The 19,469-nt window shown below is 39.6% G+C and overlaps 1 protein-coding gene across 1 annotated transcript; it reads left to right on the forward strand.

Moving 5' to 3' along the window:
• Positions 1-89: 89 nt before the first annotated feature.
• On the forward strand, positions 90-18,136 carry LOC103149491 (uncharacterized). The gene is made up of 7 exons (XM_007568686.2): positions 90-416; positions 1,932-2,346; positions 4,064-5,675; positions 5,821-6,084; positions 7,357-7,797; positions 11,902-12,333; positions 17,815-18,136. Exons 2-7 carry the CDS (start codon positions 1,974-1,976, stop codon positions 18,134-18,136), a joined length of 3,444 nt encoding a protein of 1,147 aa, XP_007568748.1. The 5' UTR covers positions 90-416; positions 1,932-1,973.
• The last annotated feature ends 1,333 nt before the right edge of the window (positions 18,137-19,469 follow it).

Raw genomic sequence — 19,469 nt, forward strand, 5'->3', positions numbered from 1 at the left:
TAGAGAGAGAGAGAGAGAGAGAGAGAGAGAGAGAGAGAGAGAGAGAGAAAGAAAGAAAGAGAGAGAGAAAGAGAAACTAAAGTGAAAGTGAGCGCCCTTGCCTCGTGGTCAGCTTTCTACATTTTCAGTTTCCAGATCCGAAAATCACATAACGGTTTGTTTTTTAATTTTTCGTCTTGGTTCAAAAACGAAAAAGATAGTGTATTTTTGTTTCTTTTGTTATTTTTTTGTTAGTTTTTTTTGTGTGTGTATGTTTTGGATTTCAAACGAATAAACTGCCTGATTGTACTCGGACCGCATGCGGACGGACCAACATTAGCCACAATTTCCGCATTCCTCCAAGCTAGGTATTTTTCCTTTCCAACGAGGAAATGAAAGACGATGAATCTGTCACCGTGATTGCAAATGTCACACAGGTAAGATTTTAAATATCGTAATGAGCTTTAATTCGCTTACGTGTTCAGGTGTAGCGTTTAGGTTCCCTCTGAAGAAGAAATTACTTTAACTTGTTTTTTTTTGGGGGGGGGGTTCTTCAAGTTTAAAAGTTAGTTGGACCGGGTGTAAAGTTGTTTTTCAAGGTTCCAGAGTAGTTGTTCTTCTTTTATTAAAGTGTGGCAGTTTGAGAGGAGATGTAGACGTTTACAGGGTTCACTTTATTTTCTGTTCGTCAAGTGAAATATTCCTGAAACGATACGATAGTAAAATGAATGAGTGCATTTCCGTTTTTTGACTCGTTCAGGCTTGTTTAACGGTCTTTTCATCACCGTATGCTTATGTTTTAGTTGGTTTGTATTTTGTCTTTAGTCGCTATGAAAGGGGGAAAATTGCAGGAAAGTTATTTGACTTTCAAAATATATGTTTCAAAATGAATGAGAACGTTTTTGCTTTATCAGATAAAACGAATACTCTTAAATATTACACTGGAAGTTCTGGTATCTCTAAGAGTAAAGGTCAGAGAATATTTGGGTAAGGACTGCTTTGGACCTGGTTTATTAGGCCTTAGGCCTCATCTGAGATCACTGACCCTCCCTTAACCAATTGATTTCATAATTTCCTCTGACTTCATCACTCTGTTTTTTTTCTGTCATTTAGTTGTCTGCTTTTTCCTGCCCAACTCATTGTTTGCAATATCTTCACATAACCTCTACATATAGAAATAAATTAGTATTTTTATGTCAGCCTACATTTACATACATTTGCACCTTAGATTGAAAAATAAGTTTTGCTCATGGTAAACTGTGGCTTATAAACTTAATTTTGTTCTTTACAACTAATTTATTTCATTACATTTCTCTGAGCCTTTCTGCGCTTTCCCTAAAACTCCAGCTAGTGCATGTCTTAAACAGAGTGCACATGTAAGGACCGCAGTGAAGTTAGTTTCAAGGGATAAGCTTAAAGAAAAACATAACGTGCATTTCTATACTTTGATATGATTAAATCTTTGTGATAATTTTTAAATGCCAAATTTTAGTTTTTAAAAACAAATATTGGAGATTTTAGAAATTTTAATAGTTTATATTAATGTATTATTTGGAAAAAAAAGAAGAAGAAAAAAACAGAAATAGAAAACATATAATTAAATAGTCATCATTTGTACCCCAATCATAATTGGATTATTCGTCCTTATTGAAATGTTTCCATTAGTTCTACTCCTGGAGATAAAATCCTTTATTACTCTAAACCTTTGAGCTTGAGGAACCTAAATTTCTTTGTCTTGTCTTTGCAGGGTTATGAGGACACATGAAACACTGCTTATCTGGTCAAAGATACTTTGTTACTCTGATTATTACAGAAAATAAGGAATGTTGCTGTTTACTTGTGTGAAATTAACTACAAGAAGTTTTCACTTTGTTGTTTCTGTAGCTTTCAAATGAGCAGACTAGTTTATGGGGACCTTAAACATAATTAATATACTGTTTTTTGTCTTGCAGATCAGTGAAGTTGGGTTTGTCTGAAAACAGACATCTGAAGTTATGGCTTGTACGTCACAGTCAGCCTTGGAATATGTTAAGAACGCCAGACCTCACCTTGTTGGAGAATTAAAGAGCCTCTCAGTGATTCTTGAGAACTTGTATCAGCAAGGAGTTCTCATTGATGAAGAGGTCAGCAAGATAAAGGCAGAGAAAGATGACTATGATAGAACCAGAGCAATACTGGACTCAGTCACTAGAAAAGGTGAAGATGCCTGCTACAAGTTTCTAAGGATTATTGACCAGACGAGGGGGAGAACCTTAGAGAGACCAACAAATGAAGCTTCAACTGAGGATAAAAAGTTTGACCTGCACCACTGGATCAGCTGCTTTTCTTTCAAAGAAGAAGCAGAAGCGGAGCAAGAATACATAAAAGGTAATTAAAACTACATTTTGATTGAATGCAGCATCATATCAACCTAAGATAATGCAACACTCTTTCTCTGTAAGAAACTTAAAAATCTTATACATGACTGGGAAACTGCAACAACATACGAGATACATAAAGTAAGTAGCATAACATGCACATAAGAAAGTATAAGAACAGTAACTTCAAAGAGTAATCTATTTTTACTCTTTGAAGGCCAAAGAGTAAAAATAGGTTTCAACAGGTGTTGAATTTAGAGGAGTGTTTCTCAAACTTTTTCAGGATGAATTTTACTCCCATAAGCCAAGACCACACATTTTCAGAATGAAAATGTGTGGTCTTGGCACCAAGCAAAAACAGAAGTTTTGTTTGTACTCAAAACTTCTTCTTTGTGCTTTCTCAAACTTTCTCCTCGCGCTCAAAACTTCTCTCCGCTAGGTCAAATCTCCGCTTGCAAACCTGTTTGCTTGCTTGCGAATTCTTTTTTACTTTCTCTCGAAACAAAAAGTACCATTGCTGGCAATGTCTTATGGAAGTGTTACACCGGGTATGTTGGCCATCTCAGAGTCTATTGCTAAGAATAACAAGGACTCTTTGCAATGCAGACATCATGCTGCAGCAAGTTTTAAACCCAGACTGAAAAAACTTTAAAACTGAATGTTCATCGAGAAAATAATTCTCAGTGTAAATTTTTTTCAAGTATCTTTAAAAAAAAGTGGCAACCTGGTAACCAAAATTTTATAGGACATTTGTGTTTTGATTAGGCTGTTTGAATCCTGGTTTCACAGCAGCATATTTAGACATATCTGTATGCTAAACAGTGGAAAATTTTATTTTTGATATTTGGTTGTATTTTTGCATGTTTGTGTTTGAAGTTTTGTTTTCCCTTTTTACTCCTCAAAGACACTCTGAATTGGTCGTATAGTAAGGAGGTGGAGAGCAGTATTAGGCTGCTCATAGAGGTGTCGGCAGGGACTAATTGAGGCCAAATAAAAGGAGCTGAGGTAGAAAGAACAGAATGTGCTTGGTGAGGTGACTTACAGAGGTGCTCCAGCAAGCAGTGCAAGAATCCCTACACTAGGCACAGAGTCCTGGGAGGTGGGCAGGTGGGCCGCACGGATGATCGGGCGGAGGGGAGCCTCAGCCTGCAAAACACGCTGGAGGAGTGGAGCGGATTCGCAGCGTCCGGAATCGGCTGTGTGCAGGCCTGAGGAGTGCGCTGCAGAGATTGCTACTGTCGAGAGCAACACAACAAGGGGTCTCAATCAGTGGCTCACACTGATCGTCCCTTCACCTGATCACTACTAAAAGACAACTGTTGGACTGTGCCTCATTTAGAAAAGAACGGTTTCATTGAGTCCAGTAGTAAAGGTGATTTGTAATAAATTATCTTGCACTTGATGTTTTGCTCTATGGGTGTTTGGGTTGTGTGCGCCCCCTGATACCAATGACCTAGTGCGGGACCATACTGGCCACATGTATATTTCCAGAGGTAAAGTTACCTTTAAAATCAGCCAGAGTTTGTTGAGCCTGTGACTGGGCTATAATAAGGAAAAACCTATTCAAGGAACGCAAGAAAAACATCAAGTGTAGGTAGGGTGGTTTAGTAATTTTTTTTATATTTTTTTTTAATGGTGTTTTTTGTGTTTGTATCTAATGTAGGTATTGTAAGAGATTAATTCCCAGATTATTTAAATTTATTGACCTATTTTTACTTTTATCTTAGGTCCAAAGCCATGCTGCAAATATCAGGAAAAGTTAAAATCTAAAGCAAAAACATTATCAGAGAACTTCTGGAGGGCAAGTAAAGATCTTTTTGCAGAAGACAAGAAGCCTGCTCTCTTTTACAGGGCAGTTTCATTTGATATCCAAGGAAAAATTTCTCCATCCAAAATAAAGAAAATTAAAAACAATAAAAGCAAGAAGTTACGTCCTGAAAAGTTAAGGACTTATATTCCAGAGAACAAACCTGAAATCTCCCCCAGTGACCTGCTGAAAACGGATAAAAACATCCTCCTGGTTGGGAAACCTGGAATTGGAAAGACGGCCCTGAGTCATGAAATATGGAGACTGTGGTCAGAAAGAAAGAAGGAGCTGGATTACATGTTTTACTTTGATATGAGGGAATTAACCAACATCCCACCAATCAGGAGTTTGGAGGATCTACTTTTCACTGCATGCAGTGAACCAGATGAGGGCAAAGATGAAGTGTTACAGGATATAAAGAGCCACTCTGATCATGTTACAGTCATTTTAGATGGAGTCACAGATTTATCTACATCAGTTGTGAAGAAACTTGTAGAGAAAGATCTCTTACCTGATGCTAAAATCATCATTACCTGCAGACCAGATGATGAGGAAGACCTCTGTCTTGAAGACTGGCTCAGAGTGGAGGTGAAAGGCTTCAGTGAGGAAACAATAAAGACATATTTGTCTTCAGTTCTGGGTGAAAATCACAGAAAAGTCCTGAGTAACGTGGAGCTGTTGACTCTTTGTCATGTTCCAATGTACGCACTGATGGTGGCTGCCAGCTTTCCATCTGAAAACTCTCTGCAGCCCAGAACTGTGACTGAAATATACATCAATATTGTTCGATTTGGTCTCCAGATGAACGGCAACAAAACCAGGAACAAGAATCTCAATCAGTTCATCAAAAACAAGAAGGAAGAAATCCTGTCCCTGGCTGAAGCTGCTTTTAATGCAACTGAAAGAAAAACTGTGAATCTGGGAGAACTTTCCTGTGAAGATGGCTGTGTCCTTTCCTTCCTGACAGCACTTGTTGACAAAGTTGCCCTTACTGAAACCATAACCCTCTACGCTTTTCTCCATTACACCATGCAGGAGTTTTTTGCAGCTCTGTGGCTTTTGAAGAATCCTGATAAGATCAGGGAGGTTTTCCAGCAGTGCCTCACCGAGGAGAAGAAACACATGAAGCATCTGATCCCGTTCATGTGCCGTTTGTTGAATGAGGAAAACCCCAGTTTTATGAGCTTTCTGATTCCAGCTGAGGAGCTCAAGGCAACATCTGGATGGTTCTTCAAAGAGATGATTGACATATTGTTCTCCAAAGATGAAGATGGTGAACTTTATGTTGACATACTGTTCCTATGCCAATGTTTATATGAGTCCCAAAGCTCTGAAGACTGTATTTCCTTTTTGGACAAACTGGACTTCCATCTTGACCTCAGTGGAGAGAATCTGGACCCTTATTCCTGCTGTGCTGTGGCCTATGTGGTCACTCAGTCAAAGGGAAGGAAAATAAGTCTGAATCTTCAGGATGTGACAGTGTCTGAACTAGGAATGAGACAGCTGTTTGGATGCCTTCAAAATGTTGAATGGTAAGACTGTGGCATGTTTTTCATATTCACTCCCCATGATAAGGTCATGTATGGAAAATTACATTTATTCTAGATCAGTTTTGTAACACAATGCTAATTTTGTATTACTTTCTTGCATAGTTACTTAGTTTTCTCTAAATTACAGGGTTTACCCTCTGGCTCAGCAGCTGTGGACGGTTGTCTTTCTCAGTGAAGGGCTGACAGAATATATGACATTACTGCATATCTGTGGAAACCAGCTGTATCTTCCAGTCTTGGGTGAAAAGCAGCTGTTTGAAAAAGCTGTGAAAGTCATTCAGAAGTCAGCTACAAAGGTCAATCTCTGCCTCCAGTGGACCCAAAGAGATCTGGCCTACCAGAGTCTGTGTGAATCCCTGCTACAGGCTCTACCATACATACATTATCTTGGGTAAGAAACATTGGTAACACTTTATTTGAAGGGGTTTGCATGAGACTGACATGACACTTTCAAAAACATGACATAACATATGTCATGAGCATAAAGAAGTTTTTATGAATGTTTATGACAGCTGTCATGAAGTGTCATCCGGTTAATAATGACACTTTCAATGCAAAGTTGCTCTAAAAGTTGCATTGAAAGTCCATTAAAAATGCCAACTTTGCATGATTTTGTAATTTATGATAATTTAATGCAAAGTTGGCATTTTTAATGGATTTTCAATGCAACTTTTAGAGCAACTTTGCATTAAAAGTGTCATTATTTACCGAATGACATTTCATGACAACTATCATAAACATTCATAAAGACTTCTTTATGTTCATGACAGATGTTATGTCATGTTTATGACAGTGTCATGTCAGTCTTATGCAAACCCCTTCCAATAAAGTGTTACCGAAACAATATTTCTGTATATTAGGGGCTTTGTGTCTCCTAATATAATATAATGGTACCTTTCAGAAAATGTGGTGTAATTCTATAGATAACTAGCATAAGAATATATTTAGTGCAGTTCAAACATAACTTTTGTATATTTTGATTTCTGAGAGTTTTAAATGAGGATGAATTGGCTTCTCCTATTATCTTGAAGACATTTTGCCTCTCATCTTACAGATTTCTTCAGTTCAGAAAGTTGGGTTGGGAATTATCTGATTTATAAAGTGTGATCACAAATAATCAGACTAATACGTCAATAGAGGCCACTAACAAGGCCATTATAATCACTATTGAGACGATCAAGGTACCATGGGTCTGACTCTAAAACCTCTATTCAATTCTCAGTTGGTGCCATTGACTCTGATGATCCTGTCAAGTTCTCAGTGATGCTAACATGTGTGTTACCTTGATTATATGCCTCAAGCCCTGAGTTTCTGTGAAATTGCATGTCAAGGCTGCAATGTAGCTGTGAGTAAGGTGGAACCTGAGGTCTTGTAATGCCTCTTTTTCACTGGCTCCAGGGCCGTGCAGAGACCTTTGGAGGGGCAGGAGTCCAAATTTAAACAGACTCCACTGGAAATGAAAAAATCAAGCCACGAACAAGACAACACAGAGAAATCTCAGGGCCTTCAGTGTTTGCAGAAAAATGTTGCACATTTTCTAGAAGTGGAGAGTGTTTTCTTCAATCATCTGTTGGGGTAGCAACATAAAAAGGGACATAAGAAGGCCAAAAACCTTTATGCAGCTCAGATCAAATCATCACTAAATGTTTCCTTCTTGTTCCAGGATTGATCATCACAGCTCAGATGAAGAAACCAGGTTCTTAGTGAATTTGTTCTGTGCAGCAGCAGAGAGAGAACAGCAGACAGGAGAGAAGATGCTGGAGATGTTAGCATCAGTCTGTAGATATGAAACATTTCCCTTTTGGGATGAATACATGGGTGATGATCATGTCATATATCAGAATGACTTCCTGCTGGATCTGTACTCCCAGATGAAGGACAGAGAGACTCAATCAGGTCTGAGTCTCCTTCCATCATTACAGTCAGTTTTCCAGTCAGCTCCTAAAGTCTGGACCATAAAGCTCTCAGAGAGAAAGACCTCCATCCTCCTGGAAGTGATGAAACTCCAACCAGAGAAGAAACCAGTGAAGCTGACAGACCGCTCACATGAAGAGAGTGAAGTGAGGAGTTTCCTGCAGTGTCTGCCTTTTATCTCACAGCTCAGGTACAGTCACTTTATTTCACATTAAAAGAAAAAAATAACCTTTGACTGTAAATGTTTCAAACTTCACACATTTCAATGTTGCTACAATGTTAGAAATAATCCAGTTATGTTTCATCAGCTGATATGATTAATGTTCTTCATTTTTCACACAGTGTTTAAATTTGCTTCATAGTTCAGAGGAAATTCGGATCTGTTGACATCAATGTTTATTTTATAGTTTTATTTACTGATTATCTTTGAGTTTAATATTTACAGCCATGAGTTCAGTTCAATCAAAAAAATTATTTTTTTTATAATATATTGACATTTTTATTGAGAAAGCATATTACAATACAATTATATAATTATACTGATTTTGTTCTCATTTTTACATTCTTTCTCTGTTTTCTCACTTTTTTCTTTGACAGGAAAGAAAAAACAAACAAAAAAAAGAACAAAACAAAAAAAGGCAAAGCAAAACCAACAAAGTTGGAAAAATAACCTGGAAATAGTTTTGCCTGCTTTTGATCTAGTTAATAATATAAAATTTTCCACAAATCTCAAATTATGTAAATGTGCTTTTAGGTCTTGTTTAAAATAATTTCTGACCTATAGATATCTGAAAAAGTCATCTGCACATAAACCGTATTTTCTTTCCAAGGTCTCAAAACATAGGAACGCCCCCTTATGGACAAATCTACAGAAGTTCTATGTTACAGTAAACTACAAGGATATGAACTTGTTGGAGTTCATTCATTTCTGTCTCTGGTTCGTTTACCAGTTTCAGGACCTGACCAGAACCTCTCATTGTAAATTACCTTGAGAAATAAGGAGATTTGGTTATATATCAAAACTGGCTTTAATGCCGAAAAATTAGTTACATTAACTGTCCAGCGCTGGGCCACATTGAACTCACCTTATTGATGCAACCAAGAAAGGCAAGGATTGTAGCTCGGGTTTAGCTTTCATTCTTCTCTGCAATCTGTTCCCTCCCTAAAGGGCAGTCTAATCAGTTTCAATCTGTTTCTATATGACTGTCGGCAGTCACACATAAACATGGTTATGTAAGGTGCAGCATGTGCTTGTAAGCAGATAAAAGAGGCTAAAAGAGATAGAGGAAAAGATAGAACCTACAACAGCCCTCCTGATGGGATGGCCTAACAGGCCGTCACACCTATTAAATCACTAAGCTTGCTTTCACACTGAAGTGACCCAATTCCAATTTTTTCTGATGTAATGCGACCTGTATCTGATTTTTTTCATGACAGTCTGAACAGCCCAGTTTGGATTCTTTTCCAATGCGACCCGTTCCACTTGCATCTCCGATACATATCCGATTCAAATGATTCAAACCTAACGCTCAGGTCGCATTCATCTGAACTGAACGTCACTGATGTTCAGCAGATGTCAATATTCTGCGTCCTGATACGCGCAAGCGAGAAGAATAATAACCACGACGGAATATAATGAGGATTAAGTTGTTAATATGCTGCTCCAGTTGGACAACTTCAAATGTGCAAGCTAAGCTACACCGTTGGCATCCATGTTTACTTCCGCAAACACTGAGCACTTCTTCTTTTTATGGCGGTTGGCAGAACACTGAAAATGCGGATGTTATTGCGCCCTCTACTGCGCGTGCAGGACACTTTCAGGCCGTTTGCTCGTTGAGACTGCAGAACGCATACAGGTCGCATATGTGTGGCAGTGTGAAAGGCCCGGCAGTAAAAATCGGATTTGACAAAAAATTTGATTTGTTTGTACGCAGCCTAAGTGTATGTGCATCTTAGCTATATATGGCAGACCCATCATTTCAGCTGTCACATGCAACCTAAATCATCGAACAAGAACCCCCTGCCCCAAAGTGGGTGTAGTAACGCCATGTCTCCTGTAAGGGTCCACCCTAGTCCCCCCCCCCCTGGTTTGGTTCTCCAAAGCTAAGCTAATGTGTTTACTAAGATTAACATAATGAAGTATTTAAAATAAAATAAGATAAAATTAAAAAAACAAAACAAAAAAAATAAACAAAAATACTGGCTAATTAAAGTGAAGTAAACAGAGTAAATATTTTAACTTTAAATTGACTTTAATATATAAATGCTTGAGCTTTTTTCTGTTTTTTATTTTTTATAATACTCACTTATTTAAGAGAGAAAAGAGGAAAAAGGAGTGATGCTAGGCTACAAAGAGGAAACCTTTTGTAACTCTTTGTGTCATCGACATGAGCAAGCACATTTTGTATTTGTTCTACTTTGGCGTCCTGCAATGCAGTCTGACCTTAGGCAGTCAGCAGACATACATCCTTCCATTCACACACACACCTCACACACATCGCCGAAGCCAGCAACAACTTTTACAACAGCCATAAAGCACCACAAACAAAACAGGAACACATCCATTCACCAGCCTTCCACAAGAAGGGAACCCCATTGCAGTGTAGTTTCTATATTCTAAATCTCGTCCAGGTGGACATTGTCATCTCCAGCGCCTTGGGCTGGCTCCTCCTCTTTTTTTCTTTTTTTTTTTTGATCATCGAACAAGAACAGGTCATTGATTATAGGGATAACAGTAAATGCGGCATTTTCTTTTTCTTCTTTTTTTTTCCATCTATCCCCTCCTTGCTGCAAACAGCATAAATAAAATAATAAAAATAAGAAAATAAGAAAAATATAGCAGAATTAAACAAAATACAACAAAAATGACAATAATGGGCTGGGGGCACAAGCACATACACAGCAGAATTCGTTTTTGTGTAATTTTCAGGTTTGAGGGAGGGCATCTAGATACTAAGACTCTAATAAGATAGTAGAAGGGCCCAAGTTTTATAAAACAGGCTGGCTCCAAACAATGCAGGTTCCTCCTTAATATGTCTCGGGGAACAGTGGTCATTTGTTCCCCTGCCCCCATCCAGCTCCTTCCTTTGCTCCGACGAGAAGAGAGTATGAGTTTCCTTAGTTCAGGCCCCTGTCAGCTTGTCTGGCCAAGGAGAGATGGTCTCCCTCTGGATGGTACGGATGTCGTTTGGTCTCAGTTCCCCTCCCCTTCATGCTCCAATCAATGGGGAGGGAGTACAGGTGTCTATGGAGTACAGGTGTCTACTGTATATGTCGGGTGTTCCACAGCTGGTCAGAACACCTGTTTTACGCTACGGTCAAAGGGAGAAAGTTTGCCTCCTCAGAGCATGGCACCATGATGTTCTCTGTCCCATGATTTTCTCCTTCTCCAACCGGGTCTGGTTCCTCTGCATTTCCAGTTTCCAGAGAGCTGCATCATGCTCTCTGTTCTCTCCTCCTCTTTTTTGATACTTGAATCCAGTTGTCCTGCTGCCCCTCTGTGCTTCACTCTGCCCTGTCACTGGCTGGTGCAGCTGGGCGGATAGTTGGAAGCTCCTCTAGGAAGGACGTTCTGGCTGTCCCTGGTCTGGATCCCCTGGCACTTCAGGTGGCTCCCCCGACAAACCTTTGCGCTGTTTTTATCGTGGACCCAGGTGTCCCTTCCTTCAACTTTTACAGCGGTGTGGGTCACCAATAGGACTTGGTACGGTCCAACCACCTCCTGCTCTGCCAGTGGTGCCTGGGTGACCTCCCCATAGCCCAGGGCTCGTCCTTCTCCATTTGGATCACCTGCACTCAAATAGTTAGTTGATAATGATGTGAGACTGCAGTGAACTTTACTGAGCATGATGAAGATCCTAGCAGCTCTATAGAGAACAACACATTAGGATGACACACACCAAGGAGTCTTCATCACTTTGTGTCTCCAGCTGCAGATGTTGAGCAGCAGAACTGAGATTTATGTGTTAAATGAGGATCAAGGTGAAGCTTTAGCTCCTGTTGTTCATCAGATGAACTGAAGTTTTGGTCGTTTCTCTCATGTTTGGTTTCAGTTTTGATGTTTTAGTCTAAAAACTCAAATCCTAAAATCCCAGAGATGATAATAACTCAGAGATCTGAAGCACAGGATCAGAGTTTGTGATGAGAGTCAGTAGCAGCTGATCTGATCAAACATGTTGAACATGTAATTTCATCACATAGAGGACAGACAAGATGGAGTCCATCAGTAGTGTGTGGCTGTATTTATGCAGCTCAGATCAAATCATCACTAAATGTTTCCTTCTTGTTGTTCCAGGTTTCATCCTCAGAGCTCAGATGTTCATGAACAAACCAGGTTCTTAGTGAATCTGTTCTGTGCAGCAGCAGAGAGAGAACAGCAGACAGGAGAGAAGATGGTGGAGATGTTGGCATCAGTCTGTAGAGATGAGTTATTACCTTCAGGTTATGCTGATAAACATCAGAGTGACTTCCTGCTGGATCTGTACTCCCAGATGAAGGACAGAGAGACTAAATCACGTCTGAGTCTCCTTCCATCATTACAGTCAGTTTTCCAGTCAGCAGCTCCTAAAGTCTGGACCATAAAGCTCTCAGAGAGAAAGACCTCCATCCTCCTGGAAGTGATGAAACTCCAACCAGAGAAGAAACCAGTGAATCTAACAGACTGCTCACATGAAGACAGTGAAGTGAGGAGTTTCCTGCAGTGTCTGCCTTTTATCTCACAGCTCAGGTACAGTCATTATAATCCCCCATTTTGTAAAAACAATATACTAAACATATTAAACCTTAGCATACTTGAAGCCAGACTAATCATCAGTATACTTCAATTTTGTTAAGGATCGTTAACCCACACCAGAACGCCCACGTGCCGTTTTTCCGTTTTATTTTCCGGGGCTGAGATTTAAGGGTTTAAGCTTTGCTGGTGTCCATTATCATGCTTTTACTGGACAGCCTAGAGCCCCCCCTTTTAATTTACACCGCATTCGACCAATCACGTTATGAAATGGCTTTTTCCGAGCCAGAGATCGACTTGAGCTCGTTTTAACATGCCTGTATTCTTTCTGGAATATTTCTGACTGGTCAACTCAAAAACTAAATCTAAAGCCACCTATGTGTAACCAACATGTGTCCTGCCATAAGTTTATAAGGCATTTTGGGGTTTGTTTTGACATGAATCCACCAGCTGCATGCGTACCCACGTGTAATGTGTGCAGCTTTGGTGTGTGAAAGTCAGGCTCTGTGTGCCCTCATGCGTTCTGATGTTTACAGGACTTTTTCTCCCCAAGGGAGAGACACATTGTCAGAACGCCAAGATGATTATGGCCGTAAGAGCTGATAAGTTTTGAATTTGAGAATACTGAAAATCTTTAGTCATTCGCTGCTACAGTCAGAGCTATTGCAAGAAGGGGGACGAGGTCCGACTGTACGCTAACCCCCCTGGCCTCTGAGATGTCCTATTTTATGTCTATAATTATAAGTAATTTCCACTACCAGTAATGTGACTCTACCAGTGGATTCCTCTGGTCATTATCTTTTACTAGAGCTCTCATTGATGACTGTATGTTGAAGCACTGAGGAGTTACAGTCATTAGAAGTTTGTCTATCAAGTGTTGTCCAAGTGTACCATTTGGAGACCCCAAATGGCTCACTTGGACATCTGTACACCTGTACATCCTCATAAATAAACATGTCCAAAATGACATTTATTTTTTGTGCTATTTTGATCATTCTTGAAATCCAAGAGAAGAATACTTTATTCTACAGATTCATTGTATTTTCCAGTTCATGCATTTTACAAGAAAAAAAAATCTGGGTGAAGCAAAATTTTTCCATTTTATTTTGTTTCAAACATAGTAGCTACAAACTACTTACAGTATTTTTGACTGCAAAAATGGAAAATTTAGCTTGTCTTCTTCATAAAGAGACCAAGCTTTTGCATGTACTCCAAATTGTTCAAGAACAGCAGCTGATTTAATTTGGGTATGCCTTTTCAGGTGTTTTTAGTGATTTTGGGTGCGAGGTTTAAGGGGTTAAGGACTATTTAACTTGAAGCATGTTATTTTGGAACAATTAATTTTGTGCTTAATGTATTTTAATTGTAATTCAGTTGTAGAAAATCACTACTTGAAGTGTACTAAGTGTACTTTCACGTGCTTTTTTTAGAACAACCAAAGGTATACTTTGTACATTTGTAGTGCAAGGCTGTTTATGTAGTATAAACCTGCTTGATTACCAAAATTTAAGTGTACTATTTTTGTTAACAAATTGCATTTAAATTATTTTTTTGATGACATATTAATACTGTGATCACAGTATGTTTTATACATTACATACTTCACACACACTACAGTACTGAAAACATATTAGACTACCAGTATACAGAAGGAGCAATTATTACACACTTTCCAGGTGAAATAAATTACTTTGTGTATTCAATATACCGTATTCTCCACACTATAAGGTGCACCAGATTATAAGGCACATAGAATAGACGCTACAGTAGAGGCTGGAGTTACGTTATGCATCCACTCGGTGGAGCTGCACTCAAGGGAATGTCAACAAAACAGTCCGACTTCGGTCGGCAAGGAGAGCCTTCCGCGACTGGGCCGGGGCGTGGCCGGACGATGGTCACCCTTCTCCGTTCGAGCACAGCATGTTCGTGGAGAACGTGGTGCTAAATGACCTGCAGACGACCTGATTCTAGACCAGGGGTGCCCAAGTCCAGTCCTCGAGAGCTACCATCCTGCAACTTTCAGATGCATCCCTGCTTCAACACACCTGAATCAAATGAATGGCTCGTTATCAGGACTCTGTAGAGCTGATCCTGGTCTGTTGGAGTAAGGATACTTCTAAAACTTGCAGGATGGTAGCTCTTGAGGACTGGACTTGGGCACCCCTGTTCTAGACAGTCGGTAGGTAGATAGGTCAGTCAAACTTTATTAACAAATCAGCGTTCTGACAACTATCCCACTTCTTCTTCTATGGACGAAAATGAAGTCGGCGTATTACCGTACGATTACCGTAGTTGGTAGACCTGTTGTGGCTCAATACTGGTGCATATATAAGGCGCACCGGATTATAAGGCGCATTGTTGACTTTTGAGGAAATTGAAGGTTTTTAGGTGCGCCTTATAGTGCGGAAAATACGGTACTCACATTTTCAAGGGTACATTATCAATATACCATTATAGAATTGTACAAATTGTCAATATATTCAAAGTTTACAGATGACATGCTTAAGAAAATTAGCACACTAAAACAATAGGTGTACTTTAGAGCAGTGGTCCCCAACCTTTTTGTTATCGCAGACCGGTCAGGACTTTGTTGCAGCCCAGGGGTTGGGGAGGAATCCCAAACAGCTGACATATCGCTCAACTGAGAGTCTGGTGGATATCGGAGATGATATCTGGAAATGTTTATTATTATTCTGTAAAGGTCGTTATTATATATGTTTATGTTTATTCAGTTAAAAATGTTAACTATGAAAAAACATAGTCACCTCCAAATCATAGTGCAGCAAATAGAGCGGCTGCTCCCACCATCTTTTATCCACCGCCTTTTCTTTTTGTTACGTCTTTTATCTCTTAAAATGAGTCCACAAACTGTCACTATTGCTTCTACATCGTCATCCGTGTTTGATTATTCTAAATTCCTGTATGCTATGTTGGGGGTTTTACTGGACTTTCTTCTGGAATCGGGATGTTTGTGAGTGAAATCGGTTTGTGTTGCTCCTGCCGTGTGGCTGAACACACAAACCGATCGAACCTGTTGGACTTTTATCAGCTCTGTGGTCACAGAGGTTTGGAGAATCTTCCGACCATCCTTAAATCTTGCCGTCTAAACCAGACTTAAGACTCACAAGCTCTACTCATCTCCTCTCGACCACTGGCCAAACGCTCCCCGACTCTAACTTTTACATATCCCTTCAAAAGAAGATACAGATGCGCCACAAAACAAACATTTTACTTTAGTGAAAATTTTAACTCACTGGAGCCCTGAGCTTGTTTCTCTGCAACGAGACGGTCCCATCTGGGAGTGAAAAGAGACAATGACACCCGAAGTGTTGCTTATATCCACCGCCTGCTTGGTCTCTACGTGGCAAAGCAATTTGAAGCTTCATTGCCTCATTAGCAGCCGCTCGCCGCATGTTACGCAGAGCTGGTTTGTAATGTGGGACTCACCTACCGGTCCGCAATAAATCCATCCTCCTGTCGCTTCTCTGGGCCTTTTCCCCTTTGCAAAGAAACTTTCCAAAGACATCTGATCTGTTTCTTACTCATTTTGCTGCTTGTGGGCTCAATGTTGGCGTGCAAGTAACCGAGAGAATCTGGTTAAAGGATTTTCAAAATAAAAGATCCTCCAGACTCAAATAATACATAAAATTAAAATATTTAATTATTTCTTGCGTGGCCCGGTACCAATTGGTCCACGGACCGGTACTGGTCCGCGGCCCGGGGTTTGGGGACCTCTGCTTTAGAGAACAAGTGAAAAATATTTCACCAAGGACAGAGTATTGTTTTAATACAATGTCACAGTATTTCAGTATTGCTGCACACAAACTGACATTTCTCCTTCCTAAGAACAGTGAGGATCAATGACAGAACATTTTTATTCACTGCACTTTACAGAAACCTTCAAAAAATGACAATAGAGCAATTAAACAGAGAAAGCATTTGTATTTTAAAGAGTACAGAAAAACGGCAAAGAAAAAAGTCAGACTTACACTTTTAAGATGTTGTGAACTCGTTATGAATGTGGCATCATCAGAACGGATGATGATGATTGCGACTGGACACCTGAATGTAAAAACATTTCTGGGTGTCTTCTTTGCCTGTTTATGTTAGAAGTAGAAAAAATAGCCAGCGATATGATAGAATGAGTTGATGTTGGCATTAACTATGAAGCAGTTTTAAGTGTGGAGTTAAACTACCATAAAATCTTTCCATCCATGATCTGAACACATTGATCCTTGCAGGGTGGTGAGGGGGGCTGGTGGTGCCCATCTCCAGCAGTCATCAGATGAGAGGCAGGGTTCACTCTGGACAGGTCACCAGTCCATCACAGGACCCTGACTGAAAGCTAACAATGAATAAGATATATGAAAGAGAAATGGTAGATTAACAAGGGGAATAAATTCTGTCAAATTATTTTCAGATCAAATCATGTTTATTAAGCACTTAGTGTTAAAAACATACCAGTTTTTGCTGCTGTTAAAAATGTGGCCAGCTGCTCAGTTGTGAATCCCCCACTACCCCTCCCCCAAAAACAAAATAAATAAAAAAAATAAATCAATGATCAATTGGTACCGGGCCGCAAAAGAATAATCCTTTATTTTGAAAAACCTTTAACTGGACTCTCAGCTACGTCTTACGCGCCAGCATTAAATCCACAAATGAGCAAAATTATTAAGAAATAGATGTCTTTGGAAAGATTCCTTGCGAAGGGAAAAAGGCCCAGTGAAGAAACAAGAGAAGAGTCCACTTCCAAGAAAAACAAAGCTTTTAACAGACAATACCAGGAGTCCTACCTGAAATATGGATTTATCCTGGTAGGTGATTCCCACATTCCAAGCCTGCTCTGCATAATATTGGGTGACTGGCTCGCCAATGTGACAATGAAATCTGCATGGCTACTTAGCTGATCACTTAGAGACCAAGCAACACTTCGGATGTCATTGTCTACCAGATGGGACTGTCTCGTTGCAGAGAAACAAGCTCGGGGTCGTATTGATTTGTTGTTATTGTGAGGTAACATTTTTATAAAAATAAAAGGTTCTTTATGTTCGTTTCTGGGGTGTATCTGTATCTTATTTTGAAGGGATATGTAAGCGTTACCTTAGCGACCAGAGTCAGAGAGCGTTTGGTGGTCGAGAGGAGAGGAGTAGAGCTTGTGAGTCTTACATCTGGTTCACACGGCACGATTTCACGATTGTTGGCCAATTTTCAAAACCTGAGATATTACACATGAGCTGATGGAAAAAATCTTAAGTTAGACATGTTAAATCAGTTCCTGTACAATGTGCAGCCACACACACTCTGAATCACAGAATGTGAGTTTTTGTTGAGTCAGCAGCAGCTGCTCTGATCAAACATGTTGAACATGTAATTTCATCACATAGAGGACAGACAAGATGGAGTCCATCAGTAGTGTGTGGTTGTATTTATGAAGCTCAGATCAAATCATCACTAAATGTTTCCTTCTTGTTGTTCCAGGTTTTATATTCAGAGCTCAGATCTTCATGAACAATCCAGGTTCTTAGTGAATCTGTTCTGTGCAGCAGCAGAGAGAGAACAGCAGACAGGAGAGAAGATGCTGGAGATGTTAGCATCAGTCTGTAGAGATAAATTGGAAGAATATGATGATGAAGATGATGATGATCACAGTTTTAAATATCGTCTTGATTTCCTGCTGGATCTGTACTCCCAGATGAAGGACAGNCATAAAGCTCTCAGAGAGAAAGACCTCCATCCTCCTGGAAGTGATGAAACTCCAACCAGAGAAGAAACCAGTGAATCTAACAGACTGCTCACATGAAGACAGTGAAGTGAGGAGTTTCCTGCAGTGTCTGCCTTTTATCTCACAGCTCAGGTACAGTCATTATAATCCCCCATTTTGTAAAAACAATATACTAAACATATTAAACCTTAGCATACTTGAAGCCAGACTAATCATCAGTATACTTCAATTTTGTTAAGGATCGTTAACCCACACCAGAACGCCCACGTGCCGTTTTTCCGTTTTATTTTCCGGGGCTGAGATTTAAGGGTTTAAGCTTTGCTGGTGTCCATTATCATGCTTTTACTGGACAGCCTAGAGCCCCCCCTTTTAATTTACACCGCATTCGACCAATCACGTTATGAAATGGCTTTTTCCGAGCCAGAGATCGACTTGAGCTCGTTTTAACATGCCTGTATTCTTTCTGGAATATTTCTGACTGGTCAACTCAAAAACTAAATCTAAAGCCACCTATGTGTAACCAACATGTGTCCTGCCATAAGTTTATAAGGCATTTTGGGGTTTGTTTTGACATGAATCCACCAGCTGCATGCGTACCCACGTGTAATGTGTGCAGCTTTGGTGTGTGAAAGTCAGGCTCTGTGTGCCCTCATGCGTTCTGATGTTTACAGGACTTTTTCTCCCCAAGGGAGAGACACATTGTCAGAACGCCAAGATGATTATGGCCGTAAGAGCTGATAAGTTTTGAATTTGAGAATACTGAAAATCTTTAGTCATTCGCTGCTACAGTCAGAGCTATTGCAAGAAGGGGGACGAGGTCCGACTGTACGCTAACCCCCCTGGCCTCTGAGATGTCCTATTTTATGTCTATAATTATAAGTAATTTCCACTACCAGTAATGTGACTCTACCAGTGGATTCCTCTGGTCATTATCTTTTACTAGAGCTCTCATTGATGACTGTATGTTGAAGCACTGAGGAGTTACAGTCATTAGAAGTTTGTCTATCAAGTGTTGTCCAAGTGTACCATTTGGAGACCCCAAATGGCTCACTTGGACATCTGTACACCTGTACATCCTCATAAATAAACATGTCCAAAATGACATTTATTTTTTGTGCTATTTTGATCATTCTTGAAATCCAAGAGAAGAATACTTTATTCTACAGATTCATTGTATTTTCCAGTTCATGCATTTTACAAGAAAAAAAAATCTGGGTGAAGCAAAATTTTTCCATTTTATTTTGTTTCAAACATAGTAGCTACAAACTACTTACAGTATTTTTGACTGCAAAAATGGAAAATTTAGCTTGTCTTCTTCATAAAGAGACCAAGCTTTTGCATGTACTCCAAATTGTTCAAGAACAGCAGCTGATTTAATTTGGGTATGCCTTTTCAGGTGTTTTTAGTGATT

This window comes from Poecilia formosa, unplaced genomic scaffold (genome assembly GCF_000485575.1).
Source record: "Poecilia formosa unplaced genomic scaffold, Poecilia_formosa-5.1.2 Scaffold229, whole genome shotgun sequence".
Taxonomy (NCBI): domain Eukaryota; kingdom Metazoa; phylum Chordata; class Actinopteri; order Cyprinodontiformes; family Poeciliidae; genus Poecilia; species Poecilia formosa.